Source organism: Tachypleus tridentatus, chromosome 12 (assembly GCF_004210375.1).
Source record: "Tachypleus tridentatus isolate NWPU-2018 chromosome 12, ASM421037v1, whole genome shotgun sequence".
Taxonomy (NCBI): Eukaryota; Metazoa; Arthropoda; class Merostomata; order Xiphosura; family Limulidae; genus Tachypleus; species Tachypleus tridentatus.
In genome coordinates, this window is record NC_134836.1 from 90,088,576 (window position 1) to 90,113,377 (window position 24,802).

Consider the following 24,802-nt stretch of genomic DNA (forward strand, 5'->3'; position numbering starts at 1 on the left):
AATTACATGTTAGATATTTTGTCCTGGAAAAAAGTTCTAAGATTTTCTGATCACTCAGATAATGTATTTAAAGTTGCAAACAATTATGGTTTTGGCGATGCCTATTTATTATAAATTTTCAAACGTTAACCACAACAAATAACTTTTCAACAAACTTCAAACAAAAGGCATTTGATAAATTCCAAGTTTTTGTTGTTTTTTCCAGACCATTCCAGTCTGCGTATTTCAATTAAGTTCCCTATTGTTTCCTAAACAACCGATAAGCCCTCGAGTAGCGTGAAATTCAACAAAAACCAAAGTGGCTTCCTAAACTGCATTTGAAATTTTTGTTATAATGTCAACTTTATTATACAGTTGATGGAAATGAATCCACACCAACACAAGACAACAGCAAGAAATTGATTAATCAGATCTACTTAAACTTTAAATTACTTAGAAAATAAAATGAAAAGTTTCATTACAGAGTACGACGTCGTAGAATTAGACACTATGCATACGTTAAATTAGGACACGTAATTAACAAAGAGAACGTAAAATATATGTTAATTCCTTGGGAGAGCCTTAACTCATCAATGCTCGTAACTTTCCAATACAAGCTTCAAATTGAGTTCTAATCCGTGTCTAGTCTGCAGAGAACAGATAACCTATTGTGCAGCTTTGTGCTTAATTACAAACAAACAAACTCGACTGGTGACACAAATACCTTCTATTACTCCTTCCAAATCTCCCACACACAGTGACTCAGCCGTAAGTCTCTGGGCCTATGGCGCTAAAAGCTTGGTTTCTGCATAAGTGTTTTTACAGAAGTCCATTATGTCGCTCTGTGCTTAAGAACAAACATTCTGAAAGCTTTCTTGTACTGCTTACTAATGTTTTCACTAAAGAATAACTTTGGACATTTTACGTGTTTAGTGTTAAAAGTACACAAATCATACTATTCGTTTCACATCTACAGTATAACTCAAGAACTTTCCCTGGCATATATTGTTTCCTATATTTGAACTCTGAGAACTTACGCAGCTAACAACAGCAGTCGTTTACGTCTTAAATTGCTATTCAGACGTGGACTGGTGTTTCTGGACTGTGAATCCGAGGGTCCAGAGTATTAAGTTCCAATTTAGCACAAATGTCAATTATTAGCCTAGGTATAGTGACTCAGAATGACTGTTTTTTTCTTTCCAAGTACAAACCTTTACCTCATAGCTCTGTCATCTCTTAACCAATTTAAGATCTATTAATTTAGGGTTCAGTAGGTCAAACTCTTTCAATTGATGTATTTGACAAAACCCAATTATCTTTCGTGGCTCTAAAAATACATAAAAACGGACATAAATACCAAATTCGTTTCGTAACACACAAAATACTGTTGGTAACATACTCGTTGATAAGGTAATACAAAACTTCGACGAAGAAATGTTATGGCCCTTTTTAGTTGATAATAATGGAAAGCCACTGAAGAAAAGAACTGCCCTTTCATCACAGCAGTTAACATTTGTTAAGATTCTACGTGTGATTTTTATCCTGCTTGTAGCTATATATTAACGTCACAGAGAAAGATACCTTGGAGCAGCCATATGTTAACGTCCTAGAGAAAGACGTACTGGTGTAGCCTTATGTTAACATCCTAGAGAAAGACGTACTGGTGTAGCCTTATGTTAACATCCTAGAGAAAGACGTACTGGTGTAGCCTTATGTTAACATCCTAGAGAAAGACGTACTGGTGTAGACTTATGTTAACATCCTAGAGAAAGACGTACTGGTGTAGCCTTATGTTAACATCCTAGAGAAAGACGTACTGGTGTAGCCTTATGTTAACATCCTAGAGAAAGACGTACTGGTGTAGCCTTATGTTAACATCCTAGAGAAAGACGTACTGGTGTAGCCTTATGTTAACATCCAAGAGAAAAACGTACTGGTGTTATGTTAACATCCTAGAGAAAGACGTACTGGTGTAGCCTTATGTTAACATCCTAGAGAAAGACGTACTGGTGTAGCCTTATGTTAACATCCTAGAGAAAGAAGACGTTAACACTGGTGTAGCCTTATGTTAACATCCTAGAGAAAGACGTACTGGTGTAGCCTTATGTTAACATCCTAGAGAAAGACGTACTGGTGTAGCCTTATGTTAACATCCTAGAGAAAGACGTACTGGTGTAGCCTTATGTTAACATCCTAGAGAAAGACGTACTGGTGTAGCCTTATGTTAACATCCTAGAGAAAGAACTGGTGTAGCCTTATGTTAACATCCTAGAGAAAGACGTACTGGTGTAGCCTTATGTTAACATCCTAGAGAAAGACGTACTGGTGTAGCCTTATGTTAACATCCTAGAGAAAGACGTACTGGTGTAGCCTTATGTTAACATCCTAGAGAAAGACGTACTGGTGTAGCCTTATGTTAACATCCTAGAGAAAGACGTACTGGTGTAGCCATATGTTAACATCATAGAGAAAGACGTATTGGTGTTGCTATATGTTAACATCATAGAGAAAGACATGTTGGTGTAGCTACATGTTAACATCATAGTGAAAGTTACTTGAAGTGGCTAAACATGTTCTGTTTTATAACTACTTACCTAGCAGTAGCTCTCCAATATTTAGATAATTTCATGCTTCCTACAAAGAAAGCACAACCACTTGTCAAGTGTTAACACCTTAAAGAATTTTATTCAACATAAACTATATACAGTGGATAATGAACATGCATGATGTCTCATGATATTACAATGTCAACATGTTGCAACATTTACACCACACAGTATACATTTAACGGTAAGGGTGGTAAGAAGTAGTTGTTCTTCCCCTCACTGCTCCACGAGTCTTTCCGTACACACTATCTTGTTGACCTGCAATGAAGCCCACATCTGAATTAAGTCTTCCTGCTTAAAGCTGAGCTACACAAGGAAATGAACCTTAACAAGGAATTAACCTTGGTAGTTAAAATCAGTCTTATGCATTTGAGAAAAATGCACAAGGTCTGTGAACAGCCCCACCACAAGTCCACTAGCAGGTAGATGCAAGCAATTATTTGTTTACAAAGGTGGACAGTAAAAACAATTTGTATAGATTGAATAGTACTGTTTATTTTTTCTATCAACAAGGTAGTTTTGATGCCTAAACTGAGGCATGTTCATGGCAAGCCACTGAATTATGATGATCTTTGATCAACATGGCAGTCCTCACGGCCTTGTGTCATGCAGAAAGTAGTTCATCAAGTGCAATTTAGATCACAATCAGATTTGCTAAAACTTTTCTTACTAGTTTCAATGTGATAATAATTAATTTCCATTTTTTTGTAATTAAAACTTTAAATTATTGACTGTTTCTCAGTTATAAATATATTTGATATCTATAAAGAATAATGTGGCTTTAAAATGTCACTACTGTACATGTAACATCACACGTCTATGACAATAAAAATTGAAGTTATAACAATCAACAGCACATGAAGTTATCTGCAAGTTTGTTTGTGTAGAAAAACAACAGCTTATTACTAATGGTATAATTATGCAAATGTTATTCTTGTCTTTATTATATGTATTATAATTTTTAAGTTTTGACTAGTCAGTTCTCCGACTGTCATCAGGCGTTATATTAGACAACACATGTGCATCACAACCAGAAAACTTTTTGTGGAAGCACCAGGATTTGAAACTCTGAATCTGTTATCTCAACTATGAGTACTCTGATAACAAAGTGTTTTAAAGTACCTGTAATCAGGATCCTATGTTTAGGAGGTTCAAATCCTTGTAATTCCATAAAAAGCTTTCTCATTGTGACATATACATATCTGAATATAACACCTAAAGAATGCAGAATTCACTGGTCTAAATGATGTGAAAATAACAACACATATAATAAAGACAATAATATTAGTCAGAATGATCATATCACTAATAATACCAATGTCTCATCTCAAACATCTCATAAAAATATTACAACTGATCGTATGGTTAATGCCATGAAAAGTAAGATGATGATTTGAATTCAAAAGTATTTATTTCTTGGTAAGAATAAAAGGGCCTGTCGTGAGCCAAAAATAGCAGCTCTCACTAAATTTGTTCACCAACTCTTTCAAATGTCAGCATGACAACGTCCGTTGAATAAGAAGGACTGCAAATGGCATGAAGCCAAAATGTATATATACATTCCTGTGTAGAACTTTCACCTGGAGCAAATTAAAACACAGCAACAAATTTTTAAGCCATCATAATTCTGATCTACTTGTGGTCAGTTTAAATTCTTAATAATCAACAACAGGACTAACCCAAAAGTAAAGGACTTGAGAGGGTATTCATTCAGACTATGTTCGTATTAAACACAAGTGAACTGTAACAAATACAAAAAGTCAGTTATTATACTAACAAGAAAAGGGGAGAAATGTTAAAAAATGTTCTTAGTAATTAACTATACATTATAACAGAAGATTAATATAAAATATCACAACATTTTCTAGAGCAGAGGTACACAACATATGGTCAGCGGGCTAAATCTGGTCTACCAGATCATTTTGAATGGCCAGTGACACAAAATTACAGTGCACAAAGTTGAAAGTTTTGTTATCACTAGTCAATTTTATTGACTACGGTCTTTTCTTACCGTATGTCTAACTTACATTTTAACTGTTACAAGTTAACTAGGTTTGTTGGATAAATTTGATAAGATCTTTTTGCCTGTATTTGGCATAATAAAACATCATTATGCCATGTATCATTATATTTTGAAACAGTTTGCAATTTTATAATTTTTACAGCATAATAACTGTATGATATTTGAAAGGTTTGTTTACAAGTTCAAGAATTACACAATGGACAAGGATAAACAGAGGAAAGTGGATAAGATGCACAGAAAATTAAAACAAAAAGTGGACTTAGCAATGTCATTTTTATCACTAACTTGTAGGATAAAATGTCTTGTATATTGTTGCACAGTATCCATGGCAATGAAATATAATACTTAAGGCATTATGAGAAAAAACATTGCAAGTCATTAGACAAGTTGACAAATAGTGAGAAAATGAATAACACTGAGCAATTAAACTTTTTCTGACTTGAAAAAAAGTTTTTAAGAAGTCGACAATGTAAGTTAAGCTAGCAAAAGAGCAAGTTTCTTTGTAGCACGAGAAATTGTAAGAGTGTCGATCATTTATTGATGGTGATTCTGATAAATCTTGCATGTTGGTGGTCTGCGACAAAGTGTGCCCAAACACTAGATACATTCCTCAAAATGTAAACTTGTTAATTCAGCATACAGTTGGCAATATATCACAAAACAGAAGTGATCAGTTGAAGATAATTTGCTTACAATCTAAGTATTATTTAAAATGAGAGTTCTGATATGAGAGATACTGCTTAGTAGTTGTATGTGGAATAAACAAAAATTTTCATATCATTTGGGAGCTTGCAAATATGTGCTTGACTTACAGGGAAGCCACCAATGAGGAAGTATGAGAACAGATAATTTCAGCAGTACAAAATCTGAAGCTGACAAGTGAATAACTAGCAGGTGTGTGTACCTATGGTGCACCCTTGATGACAGGAAATATATAAAAGGTATCATCTTTCAGGTCAGAAAAGATTTCTGTCCTGGACAAGTAATTAATCAATATCATTGCATTATTCACCAGTCTCTGTGCAATAAAATAATTCATTTTAATCATGTCAAGTTTGTTGTTCTTTCAATGGTAAATTTTATTCACAGCTGAAGCCCAAATCACCAAAGGTTTCAAGAACATGCGAGATCTATGCAAGATATAGTGATGTCACGAAAAAATGTGTTGGCCAAGTCAAGGTAATACCTTAAAATCATTTTGTAGCAGTTGGATCTGACAAAGTGTTTTTAGAGCCTGAAAATCAGGTCATATTAGAATTGGAAAACAAAGAATTGTGTAATTTAGGTTTTCAGGTGAAATAACATTTCATCTAAACTGCTTCAAGAAAGTTCTACTAGACAAAGACCACGCAGTTACAAATTTGGTTTCTGCACTCAGAGTTTCAGGTTTAAATCACAAATAAAAAAGAATTGTCAGTTTCCAAGTCGTGACTCATCGTTTTCTAAAAACATCACAACTGAAGGAATGTTGAAGACTTCAGCATAAGGTTACCTGACCAACAAACAAATGAGGCCACATCTGAACCTTTGGTCGATACATTTTCCGTTAATGCTGAAGTCATTATCCTAGTATTCAACAAGGTAACAGGACTTGCTTTTTTTTTTTTTCTTTTTTTTACATGATCCTTAAAAGCAAACATTCAGAATGTTCTCCAACTGATCTCTAAAAAGCACATGACAAATCATCTACAACTTCATACAAAAAGACACACAGAGTAGCATCACCATTTGGAAGTACTTCCACGTGGGAGCAATCTTTTTTCTCATGAAGTTACACAAATCTGTACCTCTTGGTACTTTAACTGATCAAAATTTAACAGACATTTTGAAAACTGGAACTTATGAGATTAATCCAGATATCACTGGCACAGTAAATATAAAATGTTTTAAATTAAATACAGTCACATCAAATAATAAATTTAATGCAATTTGTTTTTTACATTTTGTGACGTAGTCAGTGTTTTGATTTTTTTTATTATTGAGTACATTTCACTCTTATTTACAGAACTGTTAAGTACACTCATTTTTGTCTGTTATTAAATCTAAGAGTTTCCACACCACATTTTAATACAAACTTTGTTAAACAGACTTTAAAGTTAATATAAAATGCAAAGGGCTTAAAATGTTTTGGAGGAAGGTACGTTTTGGCCCGCCAAGTCTCAATCAGTTGTGCACTACTGTTCTAGAGATACTGGCTTAACCTGGGAATTAATTTTTCATACCATAACTTTGTCCATATGGCCCCCATCTACTGTAGTCGTAACCACTATATCCACCGCCGTAATCACCACTATAACCACCATAGTCATAACTGCCATATCCTTGATTATAGCTGCCATATCCTTGACTATATCCCCCATAACCTGGACTTTCCCATCCCTCAGCCATGTAATCTAAGGAGAGAAAAAATAAATCAAACATTTCATTAACAATTCAGTTGCACTTTAAAAATAATAAAAACTGAACAACACTTAAGGACTAAGCTTACTATATCTAAATTTACACATCAAAATTGCTCTAACCTCCTCTTCCACGACCCCTTTCACCATTGGCACCACTACGAAGAGATCCCCACCCCCCCATGAATCCACCACGCATGGTTCTGTAATCTGGCTTAGGAGTAGCCTTCTTTATATCACACTCTTTACTTCCTATCATTTGCTTTGGTTGTTTAATAACTTCATTCACAGCCTCTTCTGTCTCAAAAGTTACGAAGGCAAATTGTCGTCGTTGGTTCTTTACCTTGTCTACTGGTAGCTCAACAGTTTCAACCTAGGTGATAAAGCTATTAAATTATACTACTATTGCTGAAAAACAACAACAAGAAAAATAAATAATGATACCTATATGTCTTTAGTAACATGACTCTTAAAAATAGAAAACACTGCAAAAAGTAATTCATTGCCATAAAAATCGAGACCGTTTAGAAATCACTGTTGGTCTAATAATGCTAGAATATTTATCCAAATTTAAAAAAGTTAAAAACATGCACCTAATAACAAAAACACTAATGATATGGAATTTCAGCATCTTATCACATGTATTAGCTTAACCATTTCCAGTCTAGTATGTTTTTCTTTAAATTGGACAAAAACAATTTTTATTTTTATAAAAAACAAAACTGTCATCTCTCACTTTAAATCACCTACAAAACAGATGAAATGCTCAGATGTAGAATTTCAATTTGATGTTTATTTATTAACATTTGTTATGTATAAAACAAAAATCCAAACTGCTCATGATAATTTCAACAAAATAATGCTGTAATTTGTGGTCACTGTTCAAATTTGTTACACACTTTTTACACAAACAGTATGAGAAGTGAATTTTGAAGTTTATGGTGTCAAAAATGATCATATTGAATTAACAGATATTTTAAGACTTGGATTAATTATTTCCCTTTCTTGTGTAGGTTATAAATTTCAAAGTTTTAATCACTACATTAGAAGCCATCAAATAATCTCATTGCATCTTTTTTTTTCTTCTTTCTTTCTTTCCTGTGTGATGTAAAGGTAACAAGTTTATCTTATTAACTTTACTGGTTATTTTGTTATAACAATGACTTTGGTCATTCCTTTACACTTCACAAGATTTCTGGTTAAAAACTATCAGTAACTACACATATTAGCTTTAGATTCGTACATACTTGCAAATCAGTCAAGAAAACCTCCAAAAAAGATTATGGTATTTTGTTTACCAGAGATAAACAAGTGATTGCTAGAAGTGGAAAAAAGGAGTGCCAAAAACTAGGCACTTAGAAGTGACATTATTCAGACTCAAGATTATTCTCATCTTATAAACATTCATAATTTTCAGAATACATAAAGAGATAAACAATTGAGTTTAATATGTGTAGATCAAATAATAATATTTCTTTAATGTCTTAATCATCTTGGTATACTAGACTAGGTTTAATGGGTGTTTGTACTGTTACTGTGGTTTTAAGGTCTACCAGGCTTTGTCTATTAGGTTTTATTTTTGTTTTTTAAATTCAGACTGAGCAAAGTCAAAATTCAGACTACCAGTAAATGATTCTTAGACCTAAATCTTGGATGACAATTTCTATACAACTGCACCATTTGCCCATCCTACATGGATATGGTTATATCTTGCAATTAACTCTTATTATGCCTAGATTGGTTCATGCTGCCCAAAGGAAAAAACGAAATACTGCCAAATGAAATAAAATTACAGGAAATAAATTTCTTCTAATTTTTCTAGTTTCCATGTATTAGCAGAAAACAAAAAAACTTTCAAAGTTAAATTTATTTCACAAAGCTTGTATCTTAAAGTTAAAACTGTTAATAATGATTTGGAGTAAGAAGGAAGACACTTATGTTCATGAATTCCAATTCTTTCCAAGGATACGAAAGTTTAAACAGCATTATCTTGAGCCTTATAATTTCAGTTTTATCAATTTCAGTCAAACACCATTTCTTGAGAAGCCTTAGACTAGTAAACACAGAATGAAAGCTTTTCTGTTCCTTTTTAACTGCATAAAGCTAGTATGGTCTCCAATTAAGCAGAGACTTTCATAAATATAAGAACAAAGAAATAAAAGCTTAGACTGGCAATATGTTGATAGAAGAAAAAAACAAATCACCAGTTTCTGTCCCCACTACTGTATTGTTCTGATTTTTTTTCATTAAAAGTTTGCTTTATTATTTAATACTTTACTTCAATTATGATGTCGTAGCACAAGATATTTTGTATTTGTAGTAAAGCTACTCACATATCTGCCATCACCCTAAATTCACGAAAGATCCATTTAAATTACACCTGTTAATGGGGTTATACTAGTTTTGAAGAATTCCACTTCTCATCAATAACCATCAACACAAGTTAACTAAAGATAAGCCAGACCCATAATACTAAGATTAAACAATTTTCAGAATACTAAGTTTATTTTATCTGCTATTATGTGGCTACATAATGTAAAAAACTGAACAGCATCCAATCACATTTTTTTTAATTTCATTTATCCTGTGTATAGGTTCTTATAGTAACTACAAAGTACATTCACACCAACAGTATGTCGACAAAGCTATCTGTATTGTTAGCAATAACAAACTTTCATCTAGAATCAAGCGAGGCTCACACAGTACACTTCAGACAGAAATTCTAATAGTCTGTGCAAAACAGGCTTGTATGTTTTACTAAAAACTTGCTAAACTTCACAAAGATATAATCAGTAAATTCATAATTCTGGCATATATATATATATATAGCTTTAAAATTCTAGGGTTTGTACAAATGGGCCAAGTTAAGTTTAACCCTTTGCAATTTCCATGTATAGGTAACCATTTCAAAGTTTCTAACTTAACCAGTATTTAAACAAGGATAATTAGCTATATAAATATTGTGCTTTTTTAAAAAACAAATAAATACAGTGACAAAAATATGTCATTCCATTATAACTACCAACAAGGAAAAAAAACAAAAAACAGCAAACGTATTTGTCTACCTTGCCAAATTTTTTAAAGTATGCCTTGATGTCACTTGCAGGCATGTTTGGATCAAGTCCTCCAACAAAGATTTTCTTTGCTCCAGGTTTAGACTTGGCTTTTTTTGGGTCAATCTGTTTCCCTTTAACAGTGTGTGTTCCATCTTTTATCACCTTGTTATAAAACAAAAGCAAACAGTTCCTAATCTACCAAGTGTTTGACAATAAGTAATACATATTATATACAAATACACAAGCAACATGCATCCTTCACAACTTTTCAGTTATATTCACAATTTAATCTAACAAATTTATTATCAATTTACCTCAATAACATTAGCATCAAAATGTAGTTTACAGTTCTCATTTTATTAAGTTTTAATTTCTTAATTTCAAAAGGAAGTACCTGTCTTGATGTTTCTGGATCACATGACATTTATTTGCTTGAAATTGTCCTTTTTTAGGTTTTATTTGTAATACTACATGATATTCCTGCTTTGTCATAAATTACCCACGTATAGTAACACAATGTAAACTTGTATCTTCCAGTCTTCCTACTTTACAAAGAAATTTCTGGATTTTTCAAAGTACACATAAGTATATACATTGTTACAAAAGTAACACATGAGAAACTTATTAGGTTAGATAAGAAAAGTTACGACATACTAGACAGCATCTGTGCACTGAAAGCACAGCCTATTTGCAAATCGACGATGCATGTGCCAATACCTAAATCCTATGTTTATACAAAGCTACTGCACTAAAATAGGTTGTTTTAGCTATATTTAGATTTATTTCACACTTTTCAACTTTCCATTTTACCCTACATGGCCAATTTCACTAGATAACGTTAGGGTACACAAGAAAAGAAATAAAATAGTTTATTGAAACAAAAAAATAGGTTCTAAAGTTATGTGAATGAAATATGAAAATTATGATGAAAAACAATTTTATTCTTAACATGAAATTAACTTTATACTCCAACTAATCAGAATCTGGAGTTAGATGGACTAATTAAAAGTCCCAAACAGTGGCTGGTAAAAATACTTCAAGTATTTTGTGTGTACAAACTTGCAATGTTTATAAAAGCTTACAAAATGTATCTCAGAATGGCTGGAACAGGTATTAACACTTTTACTAATAAAGCAGAGAAAATGTTTCGACCTGACAACCTAAGAAGGTCAAAACATTATATATGCAAAAACGGCTCGTTTGGGTTGAGAAAATATTTTACATAGAAGAGCGAATAACGTTTTGACCTTCTTCGGTCATGACGAGCCGTTTTTGCATATATATTTCTCTACAAGTTGGTTTTCTCGACATCACTGAAGGTCAAAACATTGTTCTCTGCTTTATTAGTAAAACTGTTAATACCCATCCCAGCCGTTCCAAGATACATTTTTATTTCAAGTGGATTTCTTGTCATCAGAACAGCTTACAAAACATTCTGAACATACACATAGCATATTCAAAAATTATGGTACATGTTAATTCTTCAATATAGAAATGGTCTAATACATATCCCATGAAACATAGGATTAATAAGCTCAATATTTTGAGCCATAAATACAAAACTTTTATGACCACTCAACACAAACTTAAAGTCTTAGCACCTAGCACAACAGCCAAATACTTACAGCATCTACAGACTCTTGTGATGCAAAAGTAACAAAAGCAAAACCTCTACAGTTTCCAGTGTTAGGGTCAATCTTGATATTCACGTCAACAACTTCACCATATCTTGAGAAGTAGTCCTTCAAATCATCTGTAAAAAAAAAAAAAAAATCAATACATCACATTTTAACTCTACTACTTAACATTATACATATGGATTTCAGAACAACATCTCAATCTAAATTCCAACTCTGACAAAAGCTTCTAAAAGAAACCCTTAGTGAATTATATCCAAGAGAATATATCAAACAATGAACAAGTTTACATGCTCAAACATTTGATAACCAGATAGGTCTTCTTTATAACATTCACTTATCAATTTTTCAGACTAGAATATTCTAAAATTGATTTCCAAAATAAACGATTCTAAACGTAAGTACAGATGCTTTACTGCTGGCCACTTAAAGTCTATTAACTAGTATAGTAAAAACTTTGATGTTATTCTAACATCATAAACTTGTCATAATACACACACATGTGCAGTTTTTGTATATGTCCTAATAAAGCTGTAATGAAATTTTGTTTTTCAATTATTTAGAAAGCACATTTTTTCCCAACTTTTATTGTCAAAAATGTGTTCAGAATGTACTACAATTTATCAAAAAGGTTAAAAAAAGGATTTTTTTTTAATTACAATATATTTGCTTTGGACAGGAACTACAATATACAAAAATTATTTAGCAATACTGTAAAATCTGCGCCTTCTCAAGAAATCCAGTCACAGAACACCATAAGGTCAGTGACAACAATTTTGTGATAGGACACAGATCAATGGCCATGTCACCACATTTGTTGATTTGCATTCAAACTTTTATTGCACTGCTAGTGTATGAATTATGTCGATAAGTTTGGAATCAAATTGTAGATAATTCAAACTTTGAATATTATATAGAGTTAATTTCTTAATTTAAAAGTAAATATAGATTTTAGTGAGTCACATGGTATGTTAAATGTAGCAGTTTAAAATTAGATGTTTGTGGTGTCAAAATATTAAGTCTATAGTTTCATACAAATTACACACTCATATTAGTAATGTTGACAAGCTAGAAAATAAAACAAGAACCTCGTACCCTTTTCATTTTGCCAAAATATGGTTTATGTACTGAATCAAACACAGTGGCCCCATTCACCTCTTTCCATTTTTGAAAACAGTCCCTTATATGCACTTACTTCAATATATGACATGTGAATAACCAATCGACAGTTTAAAATCTCCCCCTTTTTGATTTTCTCAGCCATTTTAATTTTACTCTATTAAAAGCCTACTACTTTCTTTTTAACTAAAATTATAAGAGTGTGGGTTGTGTCTTTAGTCTGCTCCAAGATTCATATTTAAGACCTAAATAAAACTTACGTTAAGCTTTATAAATTATAGTGGAATTCTATGGTATCTTACAGTTTTTTTAGTTATTCAACTGTATATACACTGCTGGCCAAAATCTTAAAGCCAATGAACATAAAGAAAAAATATGCATTTTGCATTGTTAGACTCAACCACTTATTTGAGTTGAGCTTCGAAAGATGAAAATAAAAAAATGAAAAATAAAAATAAAAAACATTTTTAACATTTAATAGGAAAAATGTGAACACTATGAAATTAGCCTAAATATTAGCTGATGAAAAGTTTAAGACCATACTGAAACAAACTGTTAATCGGTAAACACGTAAAAATTTAGTCATTTGTGTTCAAGCATTAGCGTTGTCAACATCTCCTGTGTTGCATTGGGTAAAAACACGACAAAGGCTAAAAAGTCGACAGAGTTTGAAAGTGGCAGAACTGTCAGGCTGCAAAAGCAAGGTCTCTCTCAATATGCCATAGCTGGCAAAATTAGGCATAGTAAAACTGCTGTTGCAAATTTCTTAAAAGACCCTGAGGGATACAGAATGAGAATTAAGTGGTCCGACCAAGAAAATTTCACTGGCGTTGAGCAGGAGGATTTGTTGGATTGTCCGGCAAGACACCAGTTGATCGTCAAACCAGATTAAGGCCCTTACAGATGCAAAATGCAGCTCAAGAACAATAACATGGCATCTACGAGAGAAAGGCTTTAAAAACAGTAAATGTCTTCAAAGGCCACACCTCTTTCCACACCACAAAACATCTCAGTTAAATTTTGCTGAGAAGCACCAAACATGAGACATAGAAAAGTGGAAAAAGGTTTTGTTCTCTTATACGAAAACATTTAACCTGGATGGTCCACATGGCTTCCAACGTTACTGGCATGATAAGGATATCTCACCATAGACATTTTCTACATGACACAGTGGAGGAGGTTCCATCATGATCTGGAGTGCTTTCTCCTTCCATGGAACAATGGAGCTTCAGGTTATACAGGGGCATCAAACAGCAGCTGGCTACAATGGCATGTTGGAGAGAGCATCCTTACTGACTGAAGGCCCTCACTTGTGTGGAAATGACTGGATCTTTCAGCAGGACAACACTGCAATCCACAATGCCTGCAGAACAAAGGACTTTTCCCTGGTAAATAATGCAATTCTTTTGGACCATCCAGCATGTTCGACCAAGCTGAACCCCACTGAAAATGTTTGGGGGTGGATGGCAAGGGAAGCCTACAGAAATGAACGTCAATTCCAAAAAGTGCATGATCTTCATGAAACCATCTTCACCAATGGGAATAACATTCCAGCCAGCTTTCTGCAAACGCTTGTATTGACCATGCCAAAGCAAATGTTTGAAGTTATTTGCAACGATGGCCGTGCAACTCACTACCGAGACCTCTTGTTGGGCCTTTTCTACCCTGTTTAGGACTTCTTTTTTGTTTGGTATTAAACTTTTGACCAGCTAGTATTTAGGCCTATTTCACATTGTTCACATTTTTTCTATTAAATGCTAAAACAGTTTTATTTCTGTTTTCCCTTTTCTTATTTTCATCTTTCGAAGCTCTACTCAAATAAGTGGTTGAGTCTAACAAGGCAAAATGCATATTTTTTCTTTGTTTATTGGCCTTAAGATTTTGGCAAGCAGTGTACGAGGGCTGTTCAAAAAATATGCAGACTGTTTGAATTATGCGGCTCCAGTTGGTTCCAGGGGAATCCATTTGCTGTCGCTAGGTTCGCACAGATCAGCTGATTACAACGCCATTTCCCGATTGCAGATATCTTCATTTGTGTATTAGCTACGCGGCTTTAAGTGAAATGCGATTTTTTTGTTTGGCGGATTTCAGAATGAATGACCTGAAGGAGCAACGACTTGCTGTGAAATTGTGTGTTAAACTTGGAAAATCTGTGACTGAAACATTTGCTATGCTTAACACGGCTTACGGTGATGTTGCTATGAAGCGTACGGCATGTTTCAAGTGGCATGAACGCTTTAAGGATGGTCGACAGTCCATTGAAGATGATGAGCGTCCTGGACATCCTTCCACGTCAACTGACGACCCACACGTCGACAAAATCAACACCCTGGTGCGGGCAAATCGTTGTCTGCCTGCCAGGGAGCTTGCTGAAGAGTGTGGGATATCAGTTGGATCTTGTTACGAGATTTTGACAGAAAAATTAAAGATGCACCATGTTGCTGCGAAATTCAGCCCTCAGAACTCGTGAGTTTTTGGCCAAACACTCGATCACTGCTCTTCCCCACCTCCCTACTCACCTGACCTTGATCCTTGCAATTTTTTCTTGTTCCCAAACTCAAAAGACCCTTGAAAGGAAGAAGATTTGAGACGATTCCCGAGATTAAGGCAAATGCGATGAAGGAGCTGGAGGACATTACAAAAGAAGCGTACCAGGACTGTTTCAACAAGTGGAAACACTGTTGGGATAAGTGTGTGCATTGGGGAGGAGAGTACTTTGAAGGGGTGCCAGACTTGTAACTTCTAAATAAAGTACATTTTGTTTTATGACGTCAGTCCGCGTATTTTTTTTTTTTAACAGACCTCGTATATGTATAATATACACACACATAAAATCTTAAAAAATAATTGTTTCACATGCTACACATGTGGAATTTTAAAAGGCTTAGCAATCTATAGCCAACAGCAACCAAGTTCAAAGATCACAGTTAGAGGAGATTATTATTTGCTTTAATTCTTTATTTATTATTCTATATTTTATGAAAAACAAGCTTAATAACTATTTATAAACAGTATAAGCTATATACTTAGATAAAGTGTAATAACCGAAATATGACTGTATATTATAAAATACTAGTCCACTAAATCACAGCCAAGATGTGAACACTTTGGAAAGACTAGAGGTCAGTTTTATGTTACTGGATATGGTAACACAAAATCAATGTACATCTTGTCAGTGCAAGTTATGTAATGTTAGCCAGGCATGAATGGAAGGTCAATATAAATAATAATAATAAATATGTATAAATATACAATATTATGAGACTTAAGCTACTTAGATTAGACATTTGTATTTTAATGTCATAATCTGTAGTCATTTTAGCATGAAAAAAAAGCATAATTTATATTTTTAAATTTTGTTCATGATGATTTCAAGGTCAATGAAATTGACAGATTCCACAAAGTGGAATATTTTTTACTGAAAACAAACAATTGAAATGTATTTAGGAAGTTTTAGAGACTACACAAACAATATTGGAGATTTTTGAGAGGAGAAATAGTTTTTTTTTTAAATCGTAGCATGAAATCACTTTTTACTCGGGCTAATAATAAAACAGAATCAACATGCAAATCTCTTGTTATTTTCTGTGTAGGAAAAAAAAAAAATTGTAATTTTTATTAAAAGTCTACCAAATTTTGTGGAGGTACACAAACTCCATCAAAAGTTAATGTAAATACTTAACATGTGCAAATGCGTATATGAACTCATGTATATTATCCTGAATCCATTGTGAAAGGGTTAAATAACTAAGAAGCACAAAAGTTACTTCAAAAGTAATACACTCACTTGTTCGGGTTTCCCAGCTGACTCCGCCAATGAAAAGTTTTCTGAACAGAAAAGAATGAAACAAATTAGCAATTTGTGATCTTAAATCATGTATACCTAACCAGCCATACGAGATGAAGAAATTACTTTACCTCTATCTGCCTTTACTCATTCAAGAAGACCACATTTCAGCTCTTAAATGTTACTCTGGAAATTTACACTAGAGAGAAATACTTTACATTAGTAGAAGTTTTCACTGTAAAAACAACGATTTAAGTTCAAACATTACAGCTTAACTTGAAAACTGAAAACTAATACAGCAATATTTCAAGTAGGATGTACTCTACTGGAAGAACAAATACAACCCAGCATGTGTGCCATTGCAATCTGATGATCGGTCAATGGCTTGAACACGGGGGATGTCCATCTGAGAACAAAAGTTAACAGTTAAATTTGTCCACCTTTCTAGTATGAATCTCAAAGATTCAAGTTAGATTGAGAGTTCTGCTTTTTGAAACATAAATGCAGAAAAAATCCAAACATAAGCTAAGCTGAGCTGCTTTAACCTCACTCACTTTAAGCTTAATTGCTGACCTTTGAAAAGGTCTATTTAGGGTTTAACTGCACTAGTTCTCAAGAAATGTACGCAAGATTTTACAAATCTAAAATTTTGTTGTATTTTTAGCTAGTGCTTTACTTATCGTGAGAAGCACTGTTACCCGGCTGATGTCAAGCGTAGTCCTCTCTCCACCAGTTGCTCAGGCAAGATGGCAGAGGGCAATCTGGAGATTTCAGGTCAAAAGCTCCTGGTGACGTGTTCTGTAACCTCACAACGGCCATCCATGTGATGTCCTTCACCTAACAAGTCTTCTTCTGACCAGATCTTGAACCTCTTGAACCTATCCAGCCCTTTCTTACACACACTGTTTGATATATGTTGTTTGTTTTTTTTAATTATTGCTAAAACTTAGCTAAAGGGAACCATAAGCATTCAGTGTTCAAGCTAGAATTAGCATGTTATAGAAATAGACTAATTTTGGAATACAATCTTTTTCCACAAACATTGGGACACTAAATATTTTGAAACTGCCAAAATCATGAAAAAATTAAAAACCTAATATGAACTAACAAGTGCAGTATGTTATACACAGCTTCAATGAGTACCAAAACTAACACCAAAATTGTTTACATAGACTTGACACAATTTTTATTTCTTACTTAAGACGATTCGAAAATAGTATAACTAAAACAAAGGCTGTGAGGGAAACTGATCAAGTAGCGTAAAATTCCACCTCCTGAAAGATTGGCTGTGAAAAAGAAAGAAACCACCATTAGAAGAGGTGTGAACTTTTCACTATTACTGAGCGAGCTAGGTAAAGAATATCTCAAAACTCACACTTCTGAATTTTACAAAAGGATAGTACAGTTGAAGTCCGAGTTACTATACTGATTTTTATTTTTGATATTTACCAAAACAATAAACTTGATTATAAAAAAAGATATATATAACGTGAAAATATAAGTCAAATCATAAATGCCACACTGATTACGTAATGTTCACTTCTGCTCTGCAAGTTTGGCTTTGAGGTACCAACTTTTTTTTTTTCAAAGAATGGCACTGGAGCTAAAGATTTCTTTGCATCAGTATGTTTACTATAAATATGGAACCTTGTCTAGAGGCACTTGTGGTATTACAAGTCATGCCTAATTATACAAACTTCAATATTTCATTCAACTGATTACACAACTGCTTTCCTCTCCACCCCCAGTAAGCTACAAGTGGCTTGATATAAATCACTATTATTTGATTGGTATTGATTTTTTTTTTAAATCCAAGACTAAATTTCCTCTTTGTAACTGTCAAAATTACTAATTACCCAGCTCTCATATGTAATCAACAATTCAAACTACATGAAGAGTCAATGAGGCCAAATTTGGAGAACTGAGTGGGCCACAGAGATGTGTCACACTTTCCAACATTTAAATTAAAATACATAAAACTTACTCAGACAAAATTAATTCATCTGTTACATTCAGAAACCTCTGTTACTGCCATTAAAACTCAACTCTCAATACTGTTTGGCTACAACGATACATAAAATAGGGAGTTGGACAGACTATATAAAGTTTCCTGTTCAAACAGAGACCAACAACTAAACTAACTTACAGCTGAAAGTAAGGTTCTTTCAACTTTCATCAGAAATATTTACTGACAGAGTGCACAAAACATTATGAAGAAAATGACTTTATAGAGATGAGGAAACAGACACTGTATTGCACAACACCTGACCGATACCACGTTTTGTACTGGGAATTTTGGATTAGGTACAGGATTTGGTCCCTCATGGCCTAGAAGATTTAGGAAATCACAAGGTGTGCTCATCTCTTTACAAAATTTAATTTTAAGAGAGAGAAGAAGCAAAAAGCTTTGCTTAGGAATCAACCTAACAAACATATCTCCTTTACTTGCATAGTAGGTGTTAAGCAAACATTATATATGCAAAAACGGCTCATTTGGGTTGAGAAAATATTTTACATAAAAGAGCGAACAACGTTTCGACCTTCTTCGGTCATTGTCAGGTGCATACATATTTCTCTACAAGTGGGTTTTCTCGACATCACTGATTAAGCAAACATTGCCTGCAACTTTCTCTGAACGTGCCAAACTCAGTAACGGAACATATATGTTGGATACATTAATACTGATAATTAGTAGTACTAGCAGTGGCAACATGGAGACTACATGTTAGGCAGAAAATTTTATTTAAAAATTCAAATACTGAAAGCAACATAGTTACAAAAAAAGAAAACTCATTATGTTTGCAACTGGTTAACTAGATGAAATTCTGCTGAAAACAAACCAGAATATTTCACAAGAAAAAATATATAAAAAAAATGTGATATTGGATATGTGAATCTGTTAGAAATAGCAACCTGAGCAGCAAAAAACTTAAAAGTATCTTTTAGTTTTACATAATTTTACAACCTAAAACAGAAGTTATAACAACAATGAATGAGGTAGGTATATCTCCAGCTGTTTTAATACGTGCATTATAAAACTGTTAAAATAAAAAAGCGTAAATCATTCAGTCAAAGATAAGTGTTCACAGGAACAATGAGCTGTTGAAAAACAGTACATTTAGTAACGTACTATTAGTATTACTGCTACTAGTACTACTGAACATTTTAAGACGTTAAACTTAAACCTTCTAGTTTAATACAATTAAATTATTCCTTAATTAATACAATTAAACAAGTCCTTAAACAAGGAATTGAAATTTCTGTGCTTTTAAATTCCCAAAGATTACAAAAATAACTCAATCAGTATTACTTTAAAATCATTTCCACGATGTTAGCGGTACCACTTGAAAGGAGATAGACCCGCCATCTTAGCACTACTAGCACTAGTACCCTGGTTGCAGGAAAGGTATATTTGAACAAAGAAACAAGCTGGAACCATAATGTTAAGCTCACACAGTATCAGTTAGTGTTAAACAAAATTTACCTCTACACAGTTGAACAAACATTTAAAACGTTTATCTACTCACAAACTTGAGGTATCCCTATCAATTGATCTTATTCTGAACGTCATTCAGACATACAAATTACACTCAACCAACCTACCTATCATCTTCAGATTTTCCTTTACTGCTATCCATTTGATTTTGACTTTTGTCCCCGTCCTGCAAAGCATCTGTTTCCGTTTCATCAGCTTGATACTGCCCATACTGATCTTCGCTGTAATCACTATATTGTTGATTCTGTCCGTTGTATTGGTTATCGTCTTCCATTTTACTAGTTACTAAAATTATTCAAGAAAAAGGCAGATTTTTAAACACTTTTAAAACCACTACACTTTGCAGAAGAAAAGCCGTTCTGTACGAATAAGCTTTCAACACTGTCAACCACGTGATTCAAGCTCTATGTTTAATTGGACAAAATATGTGATGTCACGCAGATATTGATATTTGTTTCTATGACGTATTTCAGTATATATGTATAAATACATATACCGTGTAAAAAAATTACGCGCAATGTTGTTGTAGGTCAAACCACCAAGAAGTTAACTACAGATATACATATCAATTTTTTAATATATATTATTATCGATACAAAGTTTCGGTCGCCTCCCTTCTTCCGGTATCACTAACTGAACAATAAATCCGAGAACGAAAACATTCTAAATCGAAGGTCACGTGACAATGTAACAAAGGAAAATTTATAATAATACTTACAAACTCCTGAAATAATAGAAAGTTTTTATTATATATATATATATATATACCTCTCACTATATACATAAATACATCCAGATATATACACGCATTCAAACACGTGTGCGCGCTCGCGTACACATATATATAATTATATATGTATTATAGCTTTTTTAAAACAAATGATTAGATGGATACATAATTCACTGCATAAGACCAGTTAAGTATGGGTAAAACTGAAGCGAGAAATATTACAAGAAACTCAAAAGTTCACTTAACCCATTGTAGTGGAAAGTTCCCAGGTCAAAAATTATTTTTTCTTGTTCTACTTGATAGTTTGTGTCTACCTGTAATGAATGCTCCAATTTAACTAATCTCCAGCTAATCAGATTCTGTAAGCTTCCTTAGTCCACTCACTCCCCACATATATTAAGGACACTTATATTGCCCTTAGACTTTTAATACTGTTACATTTAGCCCCAAAACAATAAAAAATTCATGGCAGTTATTTAGTTTTTGAAGGAAAAAATTTTCACTTTCCAAAATTGGGGCGCTCAGCGATAAGGCCCCACACGCCCCACACGCGAAAATGTTGTGAAAATATTAGGGGATTAGTAATTACAGTTTGAACGATTGTCGTTGTTTGTTAAACAAGGGATTTTGCGAATGTCCGGTGGATACAGAGGCAGAGAGAAAGTAAAGACAACTGGCTTCGGTGGGGGGACGGTTTTGATGTTGTGGCGTTGGTGAGAAGGAGCAAGTCGATAGTTTTCGAACAAAGTATGTCCCATCATACGACCACCTAGTGGCTGGAACCTACAAATTCATTACCAAAGCTGGGATCGAAGGATCATAAAGTGACAGATAATTAGATGCGAGAGGGAGCGAGAGAATCCCGAATAAATTCACTTTCACAGGACAGGCGCCGAATAATCTATCTGCCCTGTGTTTGTTTGCTTTTGAATTTCGCGCAAAGTTACACGAGGGATATCTGCGATAGCCGTCCCTAATTTTGCAGTGTAATACAAGGGGAAGGCAGCTAGTCATCGCCACCAACCGCAAACTCTTGGGCTACTCTTTTATCAATGAATAGTGGGATTCACCGTCACACTATAGCACCCACACGGCTAAAAGGGCGAGCATGTTTGGTTTGACGGGGATTTGAACCTACAACCCTCAGATTACGAGTTGAGTGCCTTAACCACCTGGCCATACTGGACTACCTGTCCTGCGCCCAGAGCTGGAAAGGAAAAAACATAACTGAATAGTTATGTCTGCCAAGATATCTTTCGTGTCTAGGTATTCATTGTACGGGAATATTGTTTTGTAAGATACACTCGTATTTGTGGGGAGAGCGCTGGTTAGGGAGTTTCTTTTTTCTTATAACATTTAAGTGCGAGGGAGATTAGTCTTTCATTTATTGTTTCGAAATAACATATTTTGCGTAGATAACTTGTTGGAGTAAATTTCGAAAACCTTAAAGCCAATTTGAGAATTTTGTTATGTTGTAACTATAGCTTGTATTTGATCTTACTTGACATATTGAAGATTGTTTGACACCCATATTCTATTGAGGGACAAATGTATGCTGAATAGATTTTTACCGTTATTTCTGGTTTACAATCTTCATTTCTTCCTGCGATTATTTTTAAATGTGAGATCCGTTTCCTCACGGAACCCAAAACCAGCCTCAGCCCTGTTATTAAGGTCATGTAGACATTTCCGCGTCTGTATAAATTACTCGAACCTGATGATGGCATACGCTCGTCGATACGTTGTATATTTTTAATCAAAATTTTTTCAATACCCACTCAGGCCAATCAGAGCAGTTTATATATAGTTAATGAGCATTGTGCATCTAGCGAAGCAAAAGTTAACTGGGATAGCACTTAGCTTTTTAGTAGGGGGAAAAAAAAACCTTTCGTCTGAACTGGACCCAAAACTCCTTTAAACTTCTAGGTGTTACAGCACACACAACACTACAGAACATAACTGAAATATCTTAATCAAAAGTCTTGAAAGTACAATAGAAACAAGACTGGGAAAAAGAGAGAGATTTCTCCTTTCTAAGGCCCGAGTCTATTCGCCTCTTGCAAAAACTGCCACAGTTATAAACAGGAAATATTTAAATATGTATGGGAGGGAAAACCTGAACTGTTAAGACCAGAAATTATAAAACTCTTCTAGAACAAAGGTAGCTTAGGTATGCCAAACCTAAACACCTTCTTAACAGCAGTTTGGGTTCGTTTTTCTACTTACTTTCTCAAGACAGATCACCTCAGTGATACCCTAGTAAAATACTTACTCGGTCACAACAGTAAACACTTAGATATTTCCAAACAGTGTAACTAATACCCCTAGCTACCTTACATTTTACTTAAAACCATATTACTTGCACTAAAAGAATAGAATCATAAATTTAGAAGGCGGGGAGATTCAACAAAGTATATATATGAATTAATGCAGCTCCAAACTACCCCTAAAGTAGAGGCAAATTATCCAAATGTAACATCGAATAGAGTTTGGTTCTGAATGAGCTTCAAAACATCTCGGCAAGATCTCTTTCGGTACATATTCTGTGAAGAGGTTTCACTACAAGCACGCCTAAACAGATTTCAAACTGCCCTCTTCGTATTGAAACAGTACGTCACGTTATATATATGTGAGTTTATAACTCCTGTACTGACGTATTTTCCGTGTTAACGCGTTTAGCAGCAGTACACCAGTCTTGGAAGAATTTAAAAAAAATGTTTTAGTTAATATAAAAAATATTTGAAACTCATCCATTATTAGCAAAAATATACAATTACTGCAGTTTTGAAAAAGCAGTGACACAAGATATTATTTACACAAGATATAGCTGTCGTTAACTGCTGTGACTGTATCTGCCTATCAAAGTGCTTTAAATATCTTCGAAGTGTATCGCTCATGATTGAAGTGTAAAGAAGGATATTAAATGCCAGATGGCGCTAATTTAATATTATTTATTGTGTTAAATGTTAAATTTTTAGTTACGCATTTTTCATGATGATTTTGGATATTTTTGTATGTTTTTATTACTGTTATAAAAATATATACACACACACACAAACCACAATATATACATACAAGTGCGATAAACCAAAGCCACCGGCCAAGGTACGCCACTGAATTCTTGCTGCATTATGAAGGAAATTTTCTTTCATATTAAGTATCAAATATATCATGTTTGCCACGGTACTTTTCTATTATCCCGTCTCTAAATCTCATGTTGTTTTTTTTATTGTTACCAGGGTAATTTAAAGCGCAGATTTAAACTTTCAGATGCAAAGAGTCTTCCAGCGCACGCGATCTAACATACAGCGATTCAGCGTAGATGATTTTCACAACCAAATGGATCATCAAAGAGTTACAAATTTTTCAAACAATCGTCGAAGCCTTCGACCTTATGTTCTAAGCAGCAAATCTTCCGTTAGCTGCAACTCTTCCACAGCATTTCTGGACTCCAAGTAGTTATATAGTAAATAAAGACTACGGCAGGTTAGTATTTAGGCTAGAGGGCTAATTCAAATACAGGATGCTACTTGACACATTCTATATTTGAATTAATTTCAGAAAAAAACGACTTCTTTGCTCCAAATAGTTATAATTTTTTATAATTTTAACCAACGTTTAATTTTTGCGGCTTATTGAGGGTTACTACATACAGTTATTTGGTATTACACTAAAATAAAATAGAACTACAGTTTTGCGCGACAACAGTATATAAGTTCGATTGTTGGTATTGTTTTATAATGGATGTTGGTCATTCTATTCAGTTTATAGCAAGAAAATGATGGGTTTAATTTCAAAGATAAATTCAAAATGGTTATCAAATCCAGATTAGACAACAGACACTTTTATAGTATTACCAACAGGATATGGTAAGACGAAATCCTACGATTTCTTCCGTAGTTTCGTATACAATGCATTGAGGCTATTTGTTACGATTTGACTTATTTGAATGATCAACTGTTAATATAGC

The 24,802-nt window shown here is 33.8% G+C and overlaps 1 protein-coding gene across 2 annotated transcripts; it reads right to left on the reverse strand.

Annotated features, from left to right (window-relative positions):
- Positions 1-2,644: 2,644 nt before the first annotated feature.
- LOC143233958 (heterogeneous nuclear ribonucleoprotein A/B-like) lies at positions 2,645-20,496 on the reverse strand. 2 transcript variants are annotated; one of them, XM_076470893.1, is made up of 7 exons: positions 20,210-20,496; positions 16,607-16,647; positions 11,689-11,816; positions 10,073-10,225; positions 7,131-7,380; positions 6,831-7,001; positions 2,645-2,843 (listed from the first exon to the last, which is right to left on the reverse strand). In XM_076470893.1, exons 1-7 carry the CDS (start codon positions 20,374-20,376, stop codon positions 2,764-2,766), a joined length of 990 nt encoding a protein of 329 aa, XP_076327008.1. In that variant the 5' UTR covers positions 20,377-20,496; the 3' UTR covers positions 2,645-2,763. The 2 variants fall into 2 exon arrangements, with proteins under 2 accessions (XP_076327008.1, XP_076327007.1); XM_076470892.1 differs by lacking the exon at positions 2,645-2,843 and adding an exon at positions 3,978-4,165.
- Positions 20,497-24,802: the final 4,306 nt, after the last annotated feature.